The sequence below is a fragment of the Rhinoderma darwinii genome, chromosome 2 (assembly GCF_050947455.1).
Source record: "Rhinoderma darwinii isolate aRhiDar2 chromosome 2, aRhiDar2.hap1, whole genome shotgun sequence".
NCBI lineage: Eukaryota > Metazoa > Chordata > Amphibia > Anura > Rhinodermatidae > Rhinoderma > Rhinoderma darwinii.
Window position 1 is genome coordinate 197,206,388 of NC_134688.1, and position 25,969 is coordinate 197,232,356.

A 25,969-nucleotide genomic window follows, 5' to 3' on the forward strand; every position below is an offset into this window, starting at 1 on the left:
ACCTGTAAAAAAAAAACCGAAGTTCTGACTTACCGATAACTCCCGGCTTCTTCCTCCAGTCTGACCTCCCGGGATGACAATTCAGTCCAAGTGACAGCTCCAGCCAATCACAGGCCAAGCACAGGCTGCAGCGGTCACATGGACTGCCGCTTCATCCAGGGAGGTGGGGCCCGATGTCAAGAGAGGCGCGTCACCAAGGACGCGTCACCAAGGCAACGGCCGGGAGGGAAGTTCTCGGTAAGTACGAACTTTTTCTTTTTTTTTAACAGGTTTCTCGATATTGTGTTCGGCATTCACTGTCGAGGGTGCTGAAAGAGTTACTGCCGATCAGTTAGCTCTTTCAGCACCTTGGACAGTGACGGGCGTCGACTAGCCTCATCTCTATGATGGCGGCTGCGCAAAAATCACGCAGCCGCGCATCATACACGGATGACACACGCAGCTGTCAAGTGGTTTTTGCGCACTCAAAACGCAGCGTTTTTTTGCGCGCGCAAAAACTCAACGTTCGTCTGAATCTTCCCTCAAGGTCAGTTCACAATGATACCAAATCCTATAATCTAAAATCATAGCCATTCAACCGCAATGTTCTGTTTGGAACCCTACTGTATGTCAGAAACCATTAAAACCTTTATACTGTACAAATAAATGTCTATAAAACCCTTGTATTCTGTAATTCAAGGTCTTCCAATATAGAGACTACCAATTTGTACTCTTATCTTTTTCCTCCAGGTTCTTTATAACATTTTCATTTCATTTACACAAATGCATACTTATGAACAAATTGAAACGGTGGACGTTTTTGCTGGTATTGGGCGTTTTTTTATGGTTGGCATTGGAGGAGTGTGTTTTGGGATCCTCTTTGGATTCCTATCAGCTTTCATCACTCGATTCACCAAGAACATCACTTCTATTGAGCCTCTTCTTGTTTTCATGTTCAGCTACTTGTCCTACCTATCTGCCGAAGCATTCTACCTCTCTGGAATTCTGTCGTGAGTATCATAGTGTGATGTTGTTACATAGCATATACCGTATATGTAATATGAAGCCCTCCATAACATCCTTTGTATTCCAAGGTTATGACTTATACATGTGCTTCTCTAAATTAAGCTACAGACACAATTTTGACATGGTTTTACATATATTGTCAGGTGAAGTTTTCAGTTTTCATGGTGCTAAATCCATAAAAAATGTACAGCACGTTGGTTTAGTGGTTAATACTTAGTGGGGTTCTGGATTCAAATCTGCATGGAGTTTATATCTTCCAGGTACTCAGGTTTCCTCCCACACATTAAGGCCGGTTTCCCATGTAGCGAAAATACTGCGGCATTTCCGCAACGGAATTCTGTGCGGAAATCCGCAGCAATGAAAATAATCGTATCGAAAATGTTAATAAATTGACCTGCGGTGCAGAATTGAATTCCGCAGCATATCAATTTATGCTGCGTTTTAGTTGATTTTCCGTTGCGGGATTTCTCCATTTATTTAAATTCCCCATATAACCCCTTTAGACCGGGTTCCCACGGGTCGGATATGCTGCGTAAAAACATATCCAACCTGGAACCCGCAGCACCTTCCGTCCGAAAAATGGCACCACATTGTGGTCCAGTTTTTTCCGAACAGAATTTCCGTTGCGGAATAAAGCGCTCATACTTACCCCCTCCATCTTCTCTGTGCGTAGTCCGGCCTCCTACGTTAACGTTGCAGGCCATGTGACGCTGCAGCGTGTGATTGGCTGCAGCGGTCACATGGGATGACGTTTCATCCCATGTGACCGCTGCAGCCAATCACAGGCTGCAGCGTCACATGGCCTGCAATGTCATCATAGGAGTCTGGACTACGCGCAGAGAAGACGGAGGAGGTAAGTATGCGTAAATTCTGTTTGCAAAACCACACCACAATGTGGTGCGATTTTTCGGATGGAAGGTGCTGCGGGTTCCATGTCGGATACGCTACGCAATTTTTACGCAGTGTATCCGACCCATGGGAACCCGGCCTAAAGGGGTTATATGTGTGAAAGGGATTTGGAGATCATTTTTTTTACTGCCCAGATAAATCCTTTAAAAACTCACAGGGAATTTAGAGTTTGAGCTCTACTGGGTACAGAGTACATCTTCTGTACAGTGCTGCAAAATGTATAAATTAAATATAGAAATGAATTATAATACAAAAAATTTAAAAATTCAAGAAAAAATATATAAAAGTCAATATAATTAAAAATACAGGACTTTTCAAGATACCGCCTTTCAACAAATATCGTTTAACTCCTTACCAACATTTGAAGTACATTTAAGTCATAGCCAAGTTTGTAAAATAAAGTTGTTTTTTATGTAAAAAAAAATAAAAATATAAAAAGTTCAAAAACCCCCCTTTTCCCATTTCCCCCCTAGAGCACAGTAACAAAATAAATAAATAAACATACTGTATTTTTCGGACTATAAGACGCAGTTTTTAGCAAGAATAAATCTTGCTAAAAAGTCCCTGCGTCTTATAGTCCGCAGTCAAGGGACCCGGCATTGTCGGGCCCCCTGACCGCTTCATTACTCAACCCCTTCCCAACCAATGACGTGCGAGCACATCATGGAGCTGGAGGGGGGTGATGTATGGAGCGGGCTCACACGCTGAGCCCGCTCCATACACTGCAGGTGTCCGCTTCTGACACACTGCTCTAACGACCAGGAACAGCAATTTCGCTTTTCCTGGCAGTTTAAAGGTTTGTGCGATAAAACACATGTATCCCCTTTCCACAGGATAGGGGATACATGTGTGATCGATAAGGAGAGCGGGGACCGAAAGTTACAAAGAGCGCTGCATGAGAAGCTGTGACTTCCGCGTTCTGTGTCCGGCAGCTTCATAGAGATCAATGGGATTCTTCTGCGCATGCGCAAGCGGCACTCTATTGATCTCTTTGGAGCTGCAGAACAAATAAGCTGGACACAGAACCCGGAAGTCCAGGCTTCTCATGTAGAGCTTTGGGTGACTTTCGGTCCCCAGTTCTCCTTATTGCTGAGGGTCAAACGGTCGGACCCCCGGAGATCCAACTTGTAGCCACTATCCTGTGGATAGGGGATAAATGTGTTTTATGGCAAACCCTCTAACTAGTTAAATGCCGTGGTCAATAGCGACCGCGGCATTTATAGGGGTTTTTCTATGAAGGACATTTATGACATATCCGCAGGATATGTCATAAATGTCAGATAGATGCAGGTACCACCTCTGGGACCCACACCAATCTCTAGAACGGGCCCCCTAAACCCCCTTCAAGCTTTCTGTGCTCTCCCGGCCACTTGATTACATGTTAAGTTACTCGCTGAGCTACGCTGTTTACGTAACTCCTATAGAACTGAACAGTAGTTACGGAAACAGCTGCGTCCGTAAAAGTCCGATCTATTACAATATACCATTATTTAACTCACATAGTGAGTTTAAAAATGTAAAACATCAAAATAGGGTTTTGGTCACCTTATAGCTTAAAATATGAAATAAATAAAAAAGTGATCAAAAAAATCGTATGTACCAAAAAATGGTGCCAATAAAACTACAGCTCGTCCTGCAAAAAATAAGCCCTCACACCACTCAATTGATGAAAAAAATATAAAAACATTTTTAGCTCTCAGAATGTGGTGAAACAGAATAAATAATTTTTTAACAAATCATTTTTTTACTATTTTCTGTTGTCTAACACCTGGGTGTGTCTTATGGTCAGGTGCGTCTTATAGTCCGAAAAATACGGTAATTGGTATCGCCGCATCCGTAAGCCAGAATCACTATTTTTTGGTTACCTCATCTGCCACAAAAAATTAAATAAAAAGTGATCAAAACATCGCATGTACCCCAAAATGGTATTATTAAAAACTACAGCTTATCCTGCAAAAAATAAGCCCTCATATCACTTAATCGACGGAAAAATAAAAAGTTATGGCTCTCAGAATTTAGCGACAAAAAAGAAATTTTATTTTTTACACTTAGTTTTTACTTGTAAAAGTTGTAAAATATAGAAAAAACTATATATATTTGGTATCACCGTAATTGTATTGACCCACAGAATAAAGTTAACATGTTGTTTTAATTGCACAGTGAATTCTGTAAAAACGAAGCGCAAAAAAACAATGGAGGAATCGCTGTTTTTTTCATTTTCTACCCCACACATACTTTTTTCCCCATTTCCTAGTACATTATATGGCGCAATAAATGGTGCTACGAAAAAACTACAACTCGTCCAGCAAAAATCAAGCCCTCATAGGACTATATCGACGGAAATATAAAAAAGTTATGGCTTTTGGAAGGTGGGGAGGGAAAAACGAAAATAAAAATCTGAAAAATGGCTGCGGCGGGAAGGGGTTAATAGAAGCGGGTAAAAATCACAATGTACTGCAATAAATAAATAAGTATTGCTGTGTATTTTACTAGCAATCAAATGATCGCATGTTGCAGTCTCCTGGGGGAATGTAAAAAATAGTTGAAAAATGTTTTTGTAATATACAAAAAAATATTAAAAGTAGAAAAAAAAAAACTTTTTCCATTTTCCACTAAAGTAATGTAAAAAATAAGAAAAATAAACATCATTTGCATTGCTGAGTCTGTAACCGTCCAAACTATTCTAATATTATGTTATTTAACCCGCAGAGTGAACACCATAAAAAACGACCGTCAGAATTACTGTTTTTTGGTCACCTTAGCTATCACAAAAAAATTGAATAAAAAGTGACCAATAAGTTATTTATACACCCAAAAATTATGGCAATGAAAACTATAGCTCGCCCCCGGATAAATAAAAAAGTTTGGGCTCGCAGAATATGTCTACACGAAGCTAATTTTTTGTAACAATTTTTTTTCTTTGTAAAGGTAGTAAATAATAAAAAAAAAAACTATATCAATTTGGTATTGTTGTACTTATATTGATGGATGCAATCTCCTAGCCATCCATCGCCTATCCAACTCCCATATGAAAATATTTACGGTATTTTATTGGCTGACGCAAGATTATATTGAATTGGAATCATGACAAATTGTATAATTTAATGCAATTCAAGAAAAGTTAACGGTGAACACAACTGTAGTACGATTTCTTTTTCTCAGATTCCATATGGATCTGAGAAACAACCAACCTTTGCCTCCATATGAAATTGGTACATTTTGGGCCCATAGACTTCTACGTGCACCGTAATATGGCTCCATACAACTCGAACTTGTACAGAGCCAGAATACTCCATGTGCAAGAGGCATTGGAAAGCTACTACTGTATATATACCGTGTTTGGCATCTTTAAAGTACTATATTATATTTGGAAATTTGCTTGGTTCCTAGCCACTTCGACACAAAATATCCTTATCAAACACTTTCTTTATATTTCTACCAACCAAATAACCTGCATAAACATTATTGCCCATGAACAGTGCTGACTACTGAGAGGGTTGGTACAGAAAATGTGCCACCATGGCAGTGTCGGACTGCCATGCCTTGGGCCTAACAGAGGTAATGATTCTGAAGGTCTACGGTCTACGGTCAATCTACACAGAACATGTGCATGCCCACATTTAGTTAAACCCTAAATTATGCTGTTATCATTGTGCACAGAGGTAATATAACTAATACATTCTAATAGGTTATTTGTGAATCATCCCATAAGAACTGTCTCTAACAGGAAGCGGAGTTCTACAAATCAGTTTTAAACCTTTGGTGCTCATTGGTTCAGAACCTAAGCTAACCTGAGGATCCTATGGTAGAGTAGTAGTTATGACCAACCATGAACCATGTGACCAGAGAGTCAGATCTTTCAAAATTAGATGTAGTAAACAGTTCACATTACAGTTATAAGACGTGATATTTCCCCGTAATTTGCCTTTTTTTTTTTTTTTTAAACATAAAATTAATTCACTTATTTTTCTAATATTCCTCCTTTCAGCTCAAAGTTCAATTGGCATTGGCAACCTCATTAATACAACAATACCAATATTTTTTTTTAAGGTGGAAACAATATTTTGTCTATTGGAACATATTTTGCGTGCATTAACAGTTAGTCCTTATTCACCATTTCCTTGGCATACCCATATGGCCTGGTGTCGTCTCAGTGCTATCTGTGAACATGCAACACTCCCATAGTAACATTTGATAGATCTATAATTCACAGTATGACTCTACATTTCAGAAAATGTATACATTTAAAAATCAATATGCCAATATTTAGACATAGGTTCCATGAATTTTTCATAGATACACAAGGATTTATTAGCTTTTTATGCCCAACAGTATGACAGCCTGTGCAATGACCATGAAAAACTATATTGAAGAAAACATCTCAAAGAATTCAAGCATAACCATTAAATACTTCATGAAGATGTTGAGCAGCGTGAGCGAAACTCTGATATTTATCTTCATGGGCGTTTCCACAGTAGGAAAAAACCACGAATGGAACTGGGCCTTTGTCAGCTTCACATTACTCTTCTGTCTCATTTGGCGAGCATTAAGTAAGATATTTCATATTGTGTCTTTTACACTTTAATTTATTTTTGTCATATTTTAATATGTATATTAAAACTTATTTTCATAGAGATTTCAGATGCTTCTTAGCAACAGGTGTCAATATTTTGAAAGTACATTACAATGCATCGATGAGCAAGGATGCCTAGAGATTTTAAAAAATTTTCCAAAAAGTTCAGGTTCAATTTAGGTAAGGGTATATTCACACGCAGCCGGTTTGCTGCAGTCATTTCTGCAACTTAAAAATCCATTCCATACATCTGAATGAGGTTGTTTCTGCAGCATGTGCATGCGTTTCTGAAAGCCGTATTGAGATCAATTGGACAATTGCATAAATGTATGAAACAAATCTGCCGCCTGTGAATTCCCCCTAACTATTTCGTTTTAGGGTATGTGCACACGACCTCTTTTCTGACGTAATGGATGCGTTTTATGCCTCGAATTACGCCTGAAAAGACGGCTCCAATACGTCGGCAAACATCTGCCCATTGCTTGCAAAGGGTCTTACGATGTTCTGTGCAGACGAGCTGTCAATTTACGCGTCGCTGTCAAAATACGGCGCGTGAAATGACGGCTCATCAAAAGAAGTGCAGGACACTTCTTGGGACGTTTTTGGAGCCGTTTTCTCATAGACTCTATTGAAAACAGCTCCAAAAATGGCCGTAAAAAATGCAGCGAAAAACGCGAGTTGCTCAAAAAACATCTGAAAATCAGGAGCTGTTTTCCCTTGAAAACAGCTCCATATTTTCAGACGTATTTTGTTAATCGTGTGCACATACCCTCAGTGTTTTTGTGCTAGTTTTGCGTTATTCAATGTTGTCTTCTCCATTCATATTTAGTGTTGCTTTGTTCAAAATTCTGCGGGTTGCCTTTAACTGGTTGAAGACGCAGGACGAGAATGCTCGTTCTGAGCGGCGGGTCGTTGCCGCATTAGGACGAGCATTCTCGTCCTGCAGTTAAACTGTGGACAGTGACTTCAGCTGTCACAGACAGCTGAGCGTCACAGCTATCGGCGGTGGGACCAATCACGGCTCTCCCCCCCCCCCCGTGGATCGCTGTGATTGGTCAGTCACTCCAGACTGACCAATCACAGCAGAAAAGTGAATTGCCGCCCTTCCTCTGTGACGGATCTCCTCATTTCTGTCACAGTTGTGACAGTTCTGAGGAGATCGGACCAGAGTGAATTTAGTGTGTCCCCTCACAATTGTAAAACAGCACACAAACCCGTTTTTTAACCCCATAGAGCTCCCCAATCCACCTCCCCTTCCCTCTCCTTTTGCCTAGTTACTTAGTTTGTTAAAAAAATAAAAAAAATATCTAAAAAATAATATAAAAAAAAATCTACAAAAATGATAGGTAGTGTAGGATATATATAGGTGATTATTTGATATATATATATATATATATATATATATATACACGTGTATATTATATACATACATATATACGTTATATAGTATATATATATATATATAGGTAATAAATATACGCTATATATATATCGTACGCAGACGTCCGAAAAAGAGTGTTAACCCTTCCTGCGCTGACGTTTTAGGCGCGATTTTTTGTTTTAGCATAAAATAAAAAGTTTAAATTTTAAATAATCTAAAACATTTTAGTAGTAGTTTAGGTAGGTTTACATATATACACACGCATACACCAGGTTTCTGACGACATTTCAGACGTCGTTTTTTTATTTGTCATAAAATTTAAAAAAAAGTATAAAGTTATGGCTAGACAGAATTACACTGTGGAGGAGGCCTACGCCATGCTGTGTTCAGACACAGACACGGAAACCGCCAGGGAGGATGAGGAACACTTCCTTATTTTGTCATCCTCTAGCGATAGTGAGGAACAGCCACAAAGGCGGAGTAGGCAGAGTGACAGTCACTCAAGTGACTCCAATTGGGTGCCCCCAAATATTTTTTCACCCCAAATTCCTGAATTCACTTCTGCCCCAGGAATAAAAATTGATACCACTGGGTACACGGAATTAAAAAAAATTCACATTTTCTTCACGGAGGAATTGGTGAACCTAATGGTCACCCAAACAAATATTTATGCCGAACAGTATCTGGCCAGTCACCCCGCGTCATATTACGCTAGAGGCCAGAAGTGGCATCCAACATGTGCTGCAGAAATTAAAAAGTTCTGGGGGCTCCTTCTTAATATGGGGCTTATTAAGAAACCCACCATACGGTCCTACTGGTCAACCGACGTTCTGTATGCTACCCCAATGTACAAGGCTGTAATGGTGAGAACTCGGTTTGCGTCAATATTGAGATTCCTCCATTACACGGACAACAGCCAGTGCCCTCGGCCTGGTGACCCCATCCAGGACAGATTATTTAAAATTAGGCCGCTCATTTCACTTCTGAGTGAAAAATTTTCAGAGGCATACACCCCTAATAACAATATTGCCATAGATGTGTCACTCGTGCTCTTCAAAGGAAGGCTACGATTTAGGCAATACTTGCCAAGTAAAAGGGCAAAATACGGGATCAAAATTTATAAGCTCTGTGAGAGTGAAAGTGGGTACACTCACAGATTTCGAATTTACGAGGGAAAAGACTCCAAAATCTGCCCAACAGAGTGTCCCCCTGTCCTCAATATAAGCGGCAAAATTGTGTGGGACCTTTTGTACCCCCTGCTAGATAAAGGTTATAACCTTTATATAGATAATTTCTATACTAGCGTCCCATTGTTCCACTGCCTATTTGATAAAAATACAGTCGCCTGTGGCACAATACGGAGGAATCAAAAGGGCCTCCCAAAAAATTTGGTCGACCAGAAACTGAGACCTGGTGATAGCAGGTCATTGACTAATGGGACTGTGATGGTGACCAAATGTAGGGATAAAAAAGATGTTTTTATCATCACGTCCATTCATGGGGACAGCAGCACCCCTGTTCCAGTAAGAGGGCGTAATGCCACCGCCCTCAAGCCTGTGTGTATACAGGAATATAACCAGCACATGGGTGGCGTAGACCTGGCAGATCAAATGCTACAGCCAAACAGCGCTATGAGGAAGTCCCGCGTATAGTACAAGAAGACTGCAGTGCACCTCATACAAACAGCGCTGTACAATTCTTTTATTATTTATAGGAAGTCAGGGAATCAAGCACGGTATCTTGAATACCAGGAAAAAGTTATAAAGCAACTACTTTTCAAAGACCGAGCAGAAGAAGCTGCAAGTACATCCCATAGCAGCGAGGCCAGCAGAATTGTATCAGGGCAGCACTTCCCAAGTGAAGTGCCCCCCACTGAGAAAAAGAGAAGACCATACAAAAAATGTCGCGTCTGTTATAAAAACGGAATGCGAAAAGACACGGCCTATCAGTGTGAGACTTGTCCTGATAAGCCAGGATTGTGTATCAAGGACTGTTTTCGCGCCTACCATTCCTCCCTAAATTATTAATTTTATGACTTACTCTCTACTTTTTTTTTACCCATTTTTGGCCTTTCATCCCTATTTCCGGTACATTATTGCCCATTTATGAATTGGAATTTAACCTAAAAAAACCCCTAAATACTTCATTATACCCCTAGATGAATACTAGTACATTATTGCCCATTTATGATTTGGAATTAAACCTAAAAAAATAACTAAATACTTCATTATACCCCTAGATGAATACTGAAAAACTAAATACTTCATTATACCCCTAGATGAATACTGAAAAACTAAATACTTCATTATACCCCTAGATGAATACTGAAAAACGAAATACTTCATTATACCCCTAGATGAATACTGAAGGACAGTGTTTTCTGCTCAGTCACTTCAGAAAGTCTGCAAATAAATTGTGCCTGGAATTCATCTAACTAGGCCCAAAAAGCCACAAGGCGCTCCTTCAGTTTTATCCTCTCCCGTAATTCTAGCTAAAAAAAACGACATGGTCAACATAATCACTATACCCCTAAATGAATACTTTCAGGGTGTAGTTTCCAAAATGGTGTAACTTTTTTGGAGTTTCCACTGTACTGGCACCTCAGTGGCTCTGTAAACGTGACATGACACCGAAAACCATTCCAGCAAAATCTGTTCTCAAAAAGCCAAATGGCACTACTTCCCTTCTGAGCCATGCCGTGGGTCCAAACAGCAGTTTATTACCACATATGAGGTATTCCCGTAATCAGGAGAAGTTTCTTTACAAATTTTGTGGTTCTTTTTCTCCTTTATTCCTAGTAAAAATGTAAAATGTCTAAGTTTTTTCAGAAAAAAAAGTTGATTTTCATATTCATGGCCGAATTCCACTAAATTCTGCAAATAACCTGAGGGGTCAAAATGCTCACTATACCCCTAGTAAAATTCCTTGAGGGGTGTACTTTCTAAAATGGGGTCGCTTTTGGGGGGTTTCCACTGTTTTGGTACCTCCAGGACGTTGCAAACGCGACATGGCACCGAAAATCATTCCAGCAAAATCTGTGCTCCAAAATCCAAATGGCGCTGTTTCCCTTCTGAGCCCTGCCGTGGGTCCAAACAGCGGTTTATTACTACATATGTGGTATTCCCGTAATCGGGTGAAGTTGCTTTACAAATTTTGTGGTTCTTTTTCTCCTTTATTCCTAGTAAAAATTAAAAATGTCTACGTTTTTTCAGAAAAAAAAAAAGTCGATTTTCATATTCATGGCCGAATTCCACTAAATTCTGCAAATAACCTGAGGGGTCAAAATGCTCACTATACCCCTAGGAAAATTCCTTGAGCGGTGTACTTTCTAAAATAGGGTCGCTTTTGGGGGGTTTCCACTGTTTTGGTACCTCTAGGACGTTGCAAACACGACATGGCACCGAAAATCATTCCAGCAAAATTTGTGCTCCAAAATCCAAATGGCGCTGTTTCCCTTCTGAGCCCTGCCGTGGGTCCAAACAGCGGTTTATTACCACATATGTGGTATTCCCGTAATCGGGAGAAGTTGCTTTACAAATTTTGTGGTTCTTTTTCTCCTTTATTTCTAGTAAAAATTAAAAATGTCTACGTTTTTTCAGAAAAAAGGTGGACTTTCAATTTTACAGACTATTTCCAATAATTTTAGCAAAAAACCTGTGGGGTTAAAATGCTAACTATACCCCTCGATAAATTCCCTGAGGGGTGTAGTTTCCAAAATGGGGTCACTTTTGGGGGGTCTCCACTGTTTAGGCACCACAAGACCTCTTCAAACCTGACATGGTGTCTAAAATAAAATCTAAAAAAAGGAGGCCCCAAAATCCTCTATGTGCTCCTTTGCTTCTGAGGTCCGTGTTTCAGTCCAAGAGAACACTAGGGCCACATGTGGGATATTTCTAAAAACTGTAGAATCAGGGTAACACATTTTGAGTTGCAATTCTTGGCTAAAACCTTCTGTGGTACAAATTTTTTTTTATCACAAATTAATTTTGGCAAAAAAAAATGAAATTTGTAAATTTCACGTCTATTTTGCTTTAATTCCGGTGAAACGCCTAAAGGGTTAAGAAACTTTTTGAATGTTGTTTTGAATACTTTGAGGGGTGCAGTTTTTAAAATGGGGTGATTTATGGGGTCTATCTAGTACATAAGGCCTTCAAAGCCACTTCAGAACTGAACTGGTCCCTGTAAAAATGGCCTTTTGAAATTTTCTTGAAAATGTGAGAAATTGCTGCTAAAGTTCTAAGCCTTGTAACGTCCTATAAAAATAAAAGGACGTTCAAAAAACTAAGCAAACATAAAGTAGACATATGGGGGATGTTAACTAGTAACTATTTTGTGTGGTATTACTATCTGTCTTACAAGCATATACATTTAAATTAAGAAAAATGCAAATTTTCACACATTTTCTCAAAAGTTTGGTGTTTTTCACAAATAAATACTGAATTTATCGACAATTTTTTTCCACTAACATCAAGTACAATATGTCACGAGAAAACAATCTCAGAATCGCTTGGATAGGTAAAAGCGTTCCGGAGTTATTACCACATAAAGTAACACATGTCAGATTTGAAAAAATCGGCTGTGTCCTGAAGGCCAAAACAGGCTGTGTCCTTAAGGGTTTAATCCAGACTGTAGTTTAGCTCCACCCAGTTTACGTAACCTATGAGAAGAGCAGTAAATGTTCTGCTGTTTATCTGAACTCCCATAATGCACTACTCTCTGATAACAGGAAACAAGCAGAACTTGAATTTGGTATTTTGTCTGAACAGAGAAGAAACAACTTTGTATATACTTGTTTTACTCAAATGAAGCAACTTTTAGGCCCTTTTTGACAAGTTTTTTTACGCGGACACCGCGTCAGAAAATGTGCCACAAAATGGCCCAAAACACCTTCCATTGATTTCAATGGGAGGCGGAAGCGTTTTTTTTCCCGCGAGTGGTAAAAAGGTTCCCTTATGATAAGCTAATCATAGGGTGTCTCCCTGCTGGAACCCCTATCATTTAGCTGTAATCTGTAGGAGAACCCAGCAGTATTCAATATCCCTACATGTCACTGCAGGAGAACTGAAACATTGCAGTTCCAATACCTCCCATAGATTCGAATAAAGAGAGCTGCGGACATACACGGCCATCTCTCTCTATAAGGGCACGTTCACACATGGCGGAATTTCACTTAAATTCCGCTGCGGACACTCCGCAGCGTTAATCCGCAGCGGAGCCGTTTCTCCATTGACTTTCACTTTAATTTAGCAGTGTTCGTTTACACGATGCGTACAATTCCGCTGCGGAGCATAGGCTGCGGAGCGGAATTTGGTGTCCGCAGCATGCTCTGTCTGTTGCGGAGCAGTGGCGGACTCATGGCGGAATTTCTCCATTGACTTCAATGGAGATTCAAAGTTCCGCAATGAAGTCCGCAGCTGTCATGCACATGTCATGTGTGCTGCGGATACGTCTTGCTTTTTTAACTTGACATTTCTTCATTCTAGCTGGACCTATGTATTTCTAGGTCTACAGCCAGACTGAGGAAGTTAATGGGGCTCCCGTAATGACGGGAGCGTTGCTAGGAGACGTCAGTAAATAGTCACTGTCCAGGGTGCTGAAAGAGTTAAGCGATCGGCAGTAACTGTTTCTGCACCCGGGACAGTGACTACCGATCCCAATATACATGTATCTGTAAAAAAAAAATGAAGTTCGTACTTACCGAGAACTCCCTGCTTCTGTCTCCAGTCCGGCCTCCCAGGATGACGTTTCAGTGTAAGTGACGGCTGCAGCCAATCACAGGCCAAGCACAGGCTGCAGCGGTCACATGGACTGGCGCGTCATCCAGGGAGGTCGGGCTGGATGCCGAAGGAGGGACGCGTCATCAAGACAACGGGCGGTAAGTATGAATTTCTTTTACTTTCACTAGGGAAAGTGCTGTCCCTTCTCTCTATCCTGCACTGATAGGGAGAAGGGAAGCACTTTTCCCGCAGTCCGCAGCAGCTAGTCCGCATCAATTTTCTGCACATTTTGTGCAGATCCGCAGCCGTAATCCGCAACCCGGATTAGGTGCGGCATTGATGCGGACAGTTGCGGAGGAATTCCGCCATGTGTGGTCATGCCCTTACTCTACCTGGATGCAGCAGTTTGCAACCACCTCATTAGGCAGGTCCTCATTATTCTGATATGTGGTGGTCCCACAGGTGGGACCCTCACCATCATACATTAATAGCATATCCTGTGGCTATGCCATACATTTTCTTTGGTGGGAAAACCCCTTTAAAGAAATGTGTAAAATGCCGTTTTATAATGCATTGTTGTTAATGAAATCCAGATGGTGGTTGAAACATTAGCTAACTGATGGGACTTCAGGACTCGAAAGTCCTCCTACTGCTCTGCTTATTTTAGATCATTCTTACTGCACAGTAAAATTGTAGTGTTAAAAGCACATTAAAATGTATAAATATAAAAATTCTATATAATATGTTTTGCCTGTTTTGTTAATATAGCGAAAACACATTTTGAAATCTTTTTTTCTGTCTTGTTTACAATGTAGGTGTTTTCCTTTTATTCTCCATCATTAACCGTTTTCGGACATATCCATTCAGTTTTAAGGACCAAGTCATCATTGCATACAGTGGTTTACGTGGCGCCAGTAGCTTTTCACTTGTATTTTTGCTACCAGTTCTATTATTTCCAAGAAAGAAAATGTTTATCACTTCCACAATTGTAGTCATATACTTCACAGTGTTTATCATGGTAAGAATGCATATATACCGTATCATACAACATATAAAAAATGCAATGTGTAATATATGTATATATTAATACAGGGAATAACAACTGGACCGTTGGTTAGATTCCTAAATGTGAAAAGAACATCCAGAGAAGAAACAGTTAACCAAGAGATTCATACACGTGTAAGTATATTAAAATTACAAACTCGAATGTTTATATATTGAATTATGCACCCCCTAAGGATACTAACCCCTTAATGACCGACTATACGTGTTTTAATTGCGGCCATTAGGGGTACTTATACCAAAGTGCCGCCTTTTCACATCAGGGCCTTGGCATGAGATAGCGCCCCTGGGCAGGGCGGTATTTGCCACTAGGCACTAGGGGTGCAGTTCCTAGCGTGTCCAGCAGGGGGGAGCTGCAGGATTGTTTATTTTATTTTTTTTAAATATTACTTTGTGACCTGACCGACCAGCGTCAGGTCACTCACAGGGCAGGGGCGGGGGGTGGCTACCCCAGTGCTTCTAAGACACGTCCTCCGTTCATGGATTGGTGCTGTAGCCAATACAAGGACTGTTGGATTGTCTCAGGGCCCACACGGAGGAGACACGAGCAAAAGAAGCAAGAGGAGAGGAGGAAGCTCCGCCCACAGCCCACACTGCAAGAAGCCTGTGAGAAAGGAGATGGTGAGTGCTCAATCTGTCTGCTGTTCGTGCCTCTATATGTCCCTGTGTGTGTCTATTTGTCTCTGTGTCTCTGTGTGTGTCTATTTGTGTGTGTCTATTTGTCTGTATGTGTGCATCTACTACATTCTTTGTACTCAGAGAGTTATCCCTGTGTGTTATCTGTTGTGTTACATAGGACCGCAGGTAACATCACTACTGCATTATCTGTACTCAGAGAGTTATCACTGTGTTATCTGTGGTGTTACATAGGACTGCAGGTAACACTACTACATTATCTGTACTCAGAGAGTTATCACTGTGTTATCTGTGGTATTACATAGGACTGCAGGTAACACTACTATATTATCTGTACTCAGAGAATTATCACTGTGTTATCTGAGGTGTTACATAAGATTGCAGGTAACACTACTACATTATATGTAATCAGAGAGTTATCAATGTGTGTTATCTGTTTTGCTACATAGGACTGCAGGTAACATCTACTACATTATCTGTACTCAGAGAGTTATCACTGTGTGTTTTCTGTGGTTTTACATAGAAATGCAGGTAACATCCACAACATTATCTGTACTCAGAGAGTTATCACTGTGTTATCAGCGGTGTTACATAGGACTGCAGGTAATACCTACTACATTATTTGTACTCAGAGAGTTATCGCTGTGTGCTATCTCTGGTGTTACATAGGACTGCAGGTAACATCTACTACATTATCTGTACCAAGAGAGTTATCACTTTGTTATCTGTGGTGTTACATAGGTTTTCATGTAACGTCTACTACATTATCTGTACTGTGTATATGTGCGCATGTGTGGGTATATATGGGTTTATATGTGTACATGTGTCTCTGTGCCTGAATACATGTGCCTGTGTGTGTATATATATGTGCCTTTATGTATTCGTATATCTTCCAGTATGTGTATATTTATGTGCCTGTGTGTCACGGACACTGGGTTTGTGGACCCACTAGGCCGCTCCGCCGTAGCGGGGAGGCAGCTGACCAGGTCACAGTCTATGTGAAAGTAAGATGGCAGACAGTAATGCTTAGGTACCTGAAATAGTCCGGGCGGTGGCTGTGGCTTCAGCACGGATGGAGGCAGGTGCGGAAAGTGGCGCCAGACGTGGCGGGCAGTATCCGATGAGCAGATGGCACTTGACGTGGCAGAAGACACTTGACGTGGCAGATGGCACTTGACGTGGCAGATGGCACTTGACGTGGCAGATGGCACTTGACGTGGCAGATGGCACTTGACGTGGCAGATGGCACTTAACGTGGCAGATGACACTTGAACACGGGTAGGCACAGGAACAATGCGGAATACAGGAACGGTAACAGGGCACGGGTAACAGCTGGAACGGGAGACACTAAGGGACCATTTGCGAGACAGACTGGGAAAGACTAACAACGCTCAGGCAAGGATCAGAAGGGCTGGGGCATTCTTATAGAGCAGGAAATCATGTGGGTTAATGATCATTGTTTTCATGTGCGCGCTCTGGCCCTTTAAGAGCGGGCGCGAGCATGCGCGCACATCATACGGGACCCAGCCGGACGGAGCGGAAGTGAGCGCTGGCATCTCCTAGGAGGGAGACGGAGGCCAGCGCTCACAGATCCATGGCTGCGGGCGTCGGGAGGTGAGTGAACCCGACGGCCCGCGGCCATGGGCGCTACACTGTGTGACTGTGTGTGTGTGTGTATATATATATATTTGCCTGCCATGTCAAAATATGTGCCTTCATGTATGTACAGAGGTACATCTATGTCATCTATATCTTAGATAGTGATCCCCATAGAGCCCCTGTAGATAGTGCCCCACATATAGCCACCCCTGTAGATAGTGCCCACATATAGCCCACCCCTGTAGATAGTGCCTCACATATAACTCCTCCTTCAGATAATGCTCCACATATAGCCCACCCCTGTATATAGTGCCTCACATATAGCTCCCCCTATAGTGCTCCACATATAGTCCACCTGTAGATAGAGCCGACCCCTGGAGATAAAGCCACTCACTATTTATTAGGATGAAATAAAAACAACTCTACATACTAACCTTAATCCCGTTCACGCGCCGTCTTGTGGCAATACAGACCTGCTCTCTTCTGCGCAGGTTTGCTGGGCTTGAACGACGCAAGTGGCGCAATGACGTCATCGCGCCGCTTGCGTAGTTGAAAGGTGCTGATTGACAGGGCAGAATGACTTGTCCTCTCAATCTGCGCCTTTCTTGGACGCAAGCGGCACGCTGATGTCATCGCGCCGTTTGCGTCTATGAAAGGCGCTTATTGGCACGGCAGAATGACTTGCCCTGTCAAACAGCGCTTTTCAACGATGCAAGCAGCGCAAAAAAGTAATCGCTCCACATATAGCCTACCCCTGTATATAGTGCCTCACATATAGCTCCCCCTATAGTGCTCCACATATAGCCCCCCTGTAGATAGAGCCGACCCCTGTAGATGGAGCCCCACCCTGTAGATAATGCCACTCACATATTTATTAGGATGAAAAAAAAAAAACTTTACATACTAACCTTAATCCCGTTCCCGTGCCGTCCGGTGGCAATGCAGACCTGTTCTCTTCTGAGCAGGTCTGCTGGGGTTGAACGACGCTTGCATCGTTGAAAGGCACTGATTGGCCTGGCAGAATGACTTGCCCTGTCAATCAGCGCTTTTCAACGACGCAAGCGGCGGAAAAAAGTAGTTGCGCCGCTTGTGACGTTTAAAGGCGAAATGGGCGGGCATGGAACTTACCCGGCCATTCATTGCTTATGCTTGTAATATTATCTGCCTCCTATAGACACAGGTACAATATAAGTGCAGGAGGGGGGGGCACATCTGGTTACAGTGGTGCCTCCGCACCCTCAGAGAGGCAGCAGGCCGCCGTCATGAACGGTGCAGTTATAGCGAATAGCGAACGCCGTATCTGAGTGGTTTTGTAGAGAGGGAGGGAGTTCCCTCTCTTAACCCACCGGCACTCTGAGTAAGATCGCAGGGTGTCGGTGGTTTCTATGGCAGCCGGGGGCCTAATAAAGGCCCCCAGGTCTGCCACTAGTTATGCCTACTTATGGCCTAGCAGATGCCTGTCCGTTTTACATGGACAGGCAAGTAATACACTGCAATACAAAAGTATTGCAGTGTATTATAAAAGCGATCGGAGGATCGCATAGTGAAGTCCCCTAGTGCGACTAGTAAAAAAGTAAAAAAAAAGTTTAATAAAGTTAATAAAAAAATAATACGTGAAAAAAATAATGAAAAGCCCACTTTTCCCCCTTAGGGCATGCTCACACGCTTAACCAAAAACGTATGAAAATACGGAGCTGTTTTCAAGGGAAAACAGCTCCTGATTTTAAGAAGTTTTTTAAAGCACTCACGATTTTCAGGGCGTTTTTCGCTGCATTTTTACGGCCCAAAAACTTCCCAAGAGTGTCCTACACTTCTTTTGACGAGCCCTCATTTTACGCGCCGTATTTTGACAGCGACGCGTAAAATAAAGGCTCGTGGGAACAGAACATCGTAATTCCCATTGAAAGCAATTAGCAGATGATTGTAGGCGTAATGGAGCTGTTTTTTCAGGCGTAATTCGAGGCGTAAAACGCCCGAATTACGTCTGAAAACAGTGCGTGTGAACATACCCTTACAAAATGCTTTATTATTAAAAAAAACCCGACAAAGTTCCATATATTTGGTATCGCCGCGTCCGTCGCATCTACTCCAAAATGGTACCAATAAAAACTACAAGTCGTCCCGCAAAACAAAAGCCCTCATACAACTGCATTGGTGGAATATTAAAAAAGTTATGGCTCTTGAAACATGGAGACACAAAAACAAATAAGTTTGAAAAAAGTGTTTTTACTGTGTAAGGCTATGTTCACACGGGGTATTTTGCCGAGTTTCTTGACGCGGAAACCGCGTCGCAAAACTCGGCAAAAACGGCCCGAGAACGCCTCCCATTGATTTCAATGGGAGGCGTCGGCGTATTTTTCCCGCGAGCAGTAAAACTGCCTCGCAGGAAAAAGAAGCGACATGCCCTATCTTCGGGCGCTTCCGCCTCTGACCTCCCATTGACTTAAATGGGAGGCAGAGAAAGCGTATTTCACGCTGTTTTATGCCCGCGGCGCTCAATGGCCGCGGGCGAAAAACGGCGCGAAAATCACCGCGAAAAGCGGCGTGCAGGGAGAGGAAAATCTGCCTTAAAGTTCCAAATGGAATTTTGAGGCAGATATTCCTCCCCCAAAATACTCCGTGTGAACATAGCCTAAAAGTAGTAAAAATACAAAATGTATATAAATTTGATATTGTTGCAATCGTAAGAACCCGCTGGATACAGTTATTTTGTTATTTATACCACACGGTAAACGGTGGAAATTTAGGATGCAAAAAATTGTGGAAAAATTGCGGTATTTTATTCTATTCCCCCCAAATAAAAGTTAATAAAAGTTAATCAATAAATTCTATGTACCGCAAAATGGTGCTATTAAAAAATACAACTTGTCCCGCAAAAAAAAAAGACCTTATACAGCTTTGTCAATGCAAAAAATAAAAAAGTTATAGCTCTTTAAATGAGACGATGGAAAAACATAAAAAATAGCTCGGTCAAAAAGGCCTAAAATAGGCTGGTCACTAAGGGGTTAAGGCCGGCCCTGCTCAAACTTATAGTTTATGTAGCGCTGCAGCCATTTCTGAACAGCGCTGAGGGAAACAGCGGATCCACGGCACAACTGGAGTGCACCAGGTAAGGTGTGTATTATTTTACAATGTTGTATGTCACAATTCCCAGGACCAGAGGGTCGCTTCAATTGTATCCATGTCCTCAGGACGCAAATTCAATTGAAATAGCGCAGGTGAGGCAAGTGAACCATCAGTTCCCTTCCTCGCCATTTGAGATGGTCGGGTTCTGATCATACCCGCTTTTCCCAGTAACCCTAGTGGTGGTGGGTACAGGGTAATAATGGGGGTTACTGATAGCCTATTCATCGGCTAACACTAAGCCCCATCCTAGTAATGGACGCTGTCAATCAGAGAGCGGCCATTACTAAGGCGATAGCAATAAAATTAAAAAGAAACACAGACACACAGAAAAAATATTTTACTGAAACAAAAAACCTACACAACCCTCGTTAATAAAAAACACAGTAATCGAATTAGTCCTTGATTCCGAAGTAGTCCAAGAACCGAACCTATAAAAAAACACAATGCAACACACAAAAAGAACATTAGTAACACATAAAAAAGCTAAACAATTATTACTTACCTTTCCTGGGTCCATCGCTGGAGCTGCAATGTCAGCGCGCTACGCTGTTTCCATAACTTCGGGAGTTATGGGGGGGCATCAGCACTAAAACTGCCTAGGGCAGCATCAACCCTAAATATGGCCCTGCCCTAAGAAGCACTTAAACTCTGTGTACTCAGCTACGGAGTTAGCTGAGGCCTCGGAGTACCGACCGAGGACCATTTTGAACCAGTTCCCGGTCACGTGATCGCCATTATTCACCGAATAGCATCGCTGTTTGCATATTGCAATGCTGCCTGTGGCAGCATATGCCAAATAGTAACAGTCAGGGACCAATCTCATTGGTCCCTGCTGACATGGTCTCTGTGATATACCTATCACTGTTATCTATGTCAGTCTGTTTAGAAAATACAGCCAGGGCATGAGCTGTTTCTTCCTCTCCCCTCCCTGTAGTTGATCTGTGAGAGGAGAGAGACACTACAAATCCTGAGCTGTATAAAGTGAAGTGAACTGAAAAAACACACAAACTTTTCAAGTCTGTGCATCCTGATCACCCTGTTTGTGCCCCCTGATGACCCCATTTGTGCCCCCTCATCCCCTGACCAGTGTAAGCATAAGTGATCAGTACGTTTTTTTTATTGCTCTGTTTTCTGGCAGCGGCAGGTTATTACTATCTGTTGTTAAAAAAAAAAAAAAAATACCTATAAGTATATGCGTAGACACATCAATATCCAAAAAGAAAAATAATTCATAGCACATAGTACGTACCATACAAAATTCAAATACTTTATTTAGGAATACCATAAAAACAATTTGGCCATCAAGACCTAAAATATACATACAATTTAAAAATTCAATAGTGTGGTGGTGGTGGGATCACAGCAATATAATACAATTTACAATAAGAGCACAATATGGCATGGTGCTGCAAAATAGACTACAAGGAAAGACAAATAAATGTACACATAGTCAATTACTATACATAAGTGCACTTCCATTAAAAAAAATAAAAACCCAAAATCGGGGCCCTAAAGCAAGTACCAACCCGTATGCTGCATACTGTTACCACCCCAACACACAGCCACCACACTAGAAGCCCTGATGCGCGTTTCACCGTCAGCTTTTTCAAGGGGTAATGACTAGCGAGATGACTGGCTCATTAAATAAATTGAATAATGGGAAGAGATTTCCTCAGTTATGCAATAAGATCATTCTAACTACCATTTGTAAAAATTGTTGTACAGGTGTTATGTTATACATACCTGAGGATAAGCTCAATGAAGCATTTCAATGGCGGACGCTGCTACCCTGACCACCCCATCCCGGCGTATGGAAGCTGCGGACTCGACATCATCACATAGCACTGGGAGTGAGAGCATGAGACGGCGCATGCACCAAAAACGGGCAACACAATGGCCGTATTGAGTAAGGGCAAGATGCCAGGCTAATGATAAGTATGCACACATATGAATGTTTAGCAGAAATGAAAATACTAAAATACATGGAGACAGCCCGCGGCGGATGCTAAACACACAGATCCCCAAAAGGGCAATAGGCCAAAAGGTGGGAATCGCGTTAGCGCATGCATAGTGAGCTGGATATCAAAAATAGTCATATTGGCAAAGGAACAGCATAACAGGCATTGACATACATAAACGTCTGAGGTGGACGTGCCGCCCCGGGTCCCTCATTGAATAGGAGGGAGTCGGAACAGCGCATGCGCCTCTGATGGATGCAAAAGAGCAGCCATATTCAAGAATAACAACAAAGAGGCATACAAATGTATCTAAGTACAGATGACAATCAATAGATAATACAGTGCATGTATGTTCATGACTAAAATACACAACCAAGAGTACCTGCTCAGTACCACATATAAGATTGTACATATACCAAAACTAATTAAATTCATATAAATAAATTGCAATGTACACATACAATATGCTAAATGGCTTAAACCGTATTCTTACAAGAGTACATATACTCCAAAGTAAATATCAAAATAATTGATAATAAAAGTGCAAAAATAAATAAATAAAAAGTGAACACGTGCAAAAGTGATAAGTGAAAAAATAAATAAAGTGAATAAATACCTGCACCTAAAAAACAAATAAAGATGAAATATATAGATACAAATTTAATTACACAAAATAGTTCTATTAAGAATACAATACTAATAATAAAGAATGTGTATATGTATATAAAATGTGTATATCTGTATATAATTTTTTTTTAGCGATTACATAAATGAATTTAAAATCAATAGTGAAAATGTGACAATATTTAAGATGCACATATGAGCCCAAAAAGACAGGACTCAAATGCCCAATATAAAATAAAAAAATATATGTGTAACATTAAGCAAGAGTACCCCTTGAAAAAGCTGGAAAACCTGTATATGCACTATAGTAATTACACATACATATGAGTAACCTAATTCTAATTGAGAACATGGGACTAACACAGGGAACAATATCAGTATATATTGTACAATGCTGGAGGCCATCAAGAGGCCCAATATAGTTCAAAAGTAGTCCAGTCACTCCAATTCGCCCGATCAATAGAGAGCATAGACAATATCAAGCCTATAATCCAAAAACATGAAAAATTACAGAAATCTCTACCAAGAATGAATTAATTATTCAATACAAACGAACCAAAACACCACCCAGGTCTTATAAATACACCATAAAAGGTCACCCCAACCATCATTTGTATACATACCACAATAAAACTACTGATGCTCACGCAATATTATATCATTAAGTCCTAGTGGAGAGCTAATCTCTAATTTAGTTATCCACTTGCATTCTATACGTTCCAATTTCCGAAAGGTGTCGCCACCATGAGATCCAATGATAATTTTATCGATACCGCGTACTCGCAAATCTTGCCATCTGTTGTTATGAGGTTCCCGGAAAAGTCTAAGGATGAATTTGAGTTTGTTAAGTTTGTCCCAATCGTTGCAGTCAATTGTACCAGCCTATTTTTATATCTCTCACATGTTTCTGAATTCTGATTCTCATTTCTCTTGTGGTCAACCCTACATAGGAAAGGCCACAGGGGCATGTGGCCATATAGACAATGTCAGTACTGCTACTGATAAAGTGCACGATTTTAAAGCATTTTTGATTATCAGAATCAAAAAATGTGTCAGTCTTAGTCACCAGTTTGCAGATGGAACATTGACCACAGGGAAATGATCCCCAATCCTGTCCCATAGAGCCATATAAATAGGTGTTAGAATTGGGAGCGCTATAGTGGCTTCGAACTAAATGGTCACTCAAAGTTTTGCTTCTTTTAGCTGTCAGTTGGGGTCTCAAGAGTAAATATCTCTTGAGATCCGGATCAGTCAGCAAGATTGGCCAGAAGAGAGTCACAATTGCCCTAATTTCTGCCCACAGTGTATAATATGTTGTAATGAGTCTTACCGTGTTGTCCTGGCTTCTCCGCTTTTGTTGAGTTAGCAGACTATTACGGTCAGTATTGCATGCTCTTTGATAACCTTTTTCAATGTCATATTTACGATACCCGCATTATAGAATCCTCAGATGGTGGGATTCATCCTCAAAATTGGAATAAGAGTCACAAACATGTCTTGCCCTCAGGACTTGACCTGTTGGGATGGCACGTATGGTATGTGGGGGATGAAAAGATGAAGCATGTAAGAGAGTATGAACCAATGTTTTTTTCTGAAAAATGGTAGTGCTCAACCTACCTGTGCCCTGCACTGCAATTTTAATACCCAGAAATGCCATAATTTCTATCCATATCCATTAGTTCCCGTACATACTCTTGTTCCCAAAAGCCTAGGAATAAGTTTGCGTAGGATGGAGCACAGGTAGCACCCACGGCAGTCCCACAAAGTTGTAAATAATATTTGTCCCTGAACACAAAATAATTGTGTTCAAGAACAAAACGCATAAGGAAAATAAGGAATTGAACCAGTTGGACAGTGATGTCAGGAGCAGAGCTGGAATCCCAGGCAGAGTACTAGAAGCGGCTCTGCTCCGGGACTCCAGCTCTGGGCAAGCCCCTGACATCACTGTGGCAGCATCTGCGGAGGGCACTGTGGCAGCATCTGCGAAGGGCACTGTGGCAGCATCTACAGAGGGCACTGCGACAGCATCAACAGAGGGCACTGCGGGAGCATCCACAGAGGGCACAGTGGCAGCATCCACAGAGGGCACAGGGGCAGCATCCGCAGAGGGCACAGGGGCAGCATCCGCAGAGGGCACAGCGGCAGCATCCGCAGAGGGCACTGCAGCAGCATCCACAGAGGGCACTGCGGCAGAACCCACAGAGGGCACTGCGGCATCATCCACAGAGGGCACTGCGGCAGCATCCACAGAGGGCACTGCGGCACCATCCACAGAGGGCACTGCGGCATCATCCACAGAGCGCACGGTGCCAGCATCCACAGAGGGCACCGCGGCAGCATCCACAGAGGGCACCGCGGCAGCATCCACAGAGGGCATCGTGTCAGCATCCACAGAGGGCATCGAGGCAGCATCCACAGAGGGCACTCTGGCAGCATCTACAGAGGGCACTGTGGCAGCATCTACAGAGGGCACTGTGGCAGCATCTACAGAGGGCACTGTGGCACTATCTAAAAAGGGGCTGCCCAATCTTGACATGTGTGTCTGCCAAACGCTGCCAACTGAGCCGCCAGACTGCATTTAGCGACACTTAAACTGGATTGTTGAAATAAGCACGTGGAGAAATATCTCAAATTTTAAACCTAGCGGTATTATTATAGTAATGTAGTATTAATTTTATAGTAATGTAGTATTATTATTATTATAGTAATATAGTGTTATAGTAGTTCAAATAAGTAATTTATTAACAATAATTTTGTGTTGTATCAAGTTTGAAAGTAATGCGGCCCGTCAACTTCCCATTTTTTCTATATGCGGCCCACTTACCCTGCCGAGTTTGAGTCCTCTGGCGTAGATAGTAATCCAAAAAACGACAGGTAGATTCACAGAGACTCCCACATCCAGACACTATCGGACGACCAGGTTGTCTCCTCTGATCTTTATGTATCGTTGGTAAGAGATATAGTGTGACAAATATTACTTACAACTTATTTACTTACAACAAGTTCTGATAAATAATTGCTCAGAGAATGTTTACTGCGGAGCAAGCGTACACCTTGCTATGCTCCAGCAGTTCAGGTAGTGACACAGACTTTGCATCAGAGATAGAACTTTTTTTAGACAGTGACGGCTCAAGTTCTACTTCTACCTCTGGACCCCATAGCCTTATGGTGGGGGAATCAGTCGTTGCTGTCGAATCCCCTGGGGCAGGGACTAGTGGAGCAGGGCCTAGTGGTGCAGTCACTCCCGTGTTCTGGGATCCCGCAATTTCATTTTCACCCCAAGTACCGCAACTATCAACAACCCAGAAATAAAAGTGGTTGTTGCTAATTTTACCCCTTGTGACGTCTTCCACATATTTGTCAGTGACCAAGTCCTGGA

The 25,969-nt window shown here is 41.7% G+C and overlaps 1 protein-coding gene across 1 annotated transcript in view; it reads left to right on the plus strand.

The window, feature by feature from the left end:
* Positions 1-25,969, plus strand: part of SLC9A4 (solute carrier family 9 member A4) — an 83,634-nt gene that overhangs the window by 33,633 nt on the left and 24,032 nt on the right. Inside the window, exons 3-6 of the mRNA XM_075852700.1 lie at positions 730-989; positions 6,247-6,464; positions 14,401-14,603; positions 14,678-14,764. Coding sequence (XP_075708815.1) covers positions 730-989; positions 6,247-6,464; positions 14,401-14,603; positions 14,678-14,764 — 768 coding nt within the window. The remainder of the gene's footprint in view (positions 1-729; positions 990-6,246; positions 6,465-14,400; positions 14,604-14,677; positions 14,765-25,969) is intronic.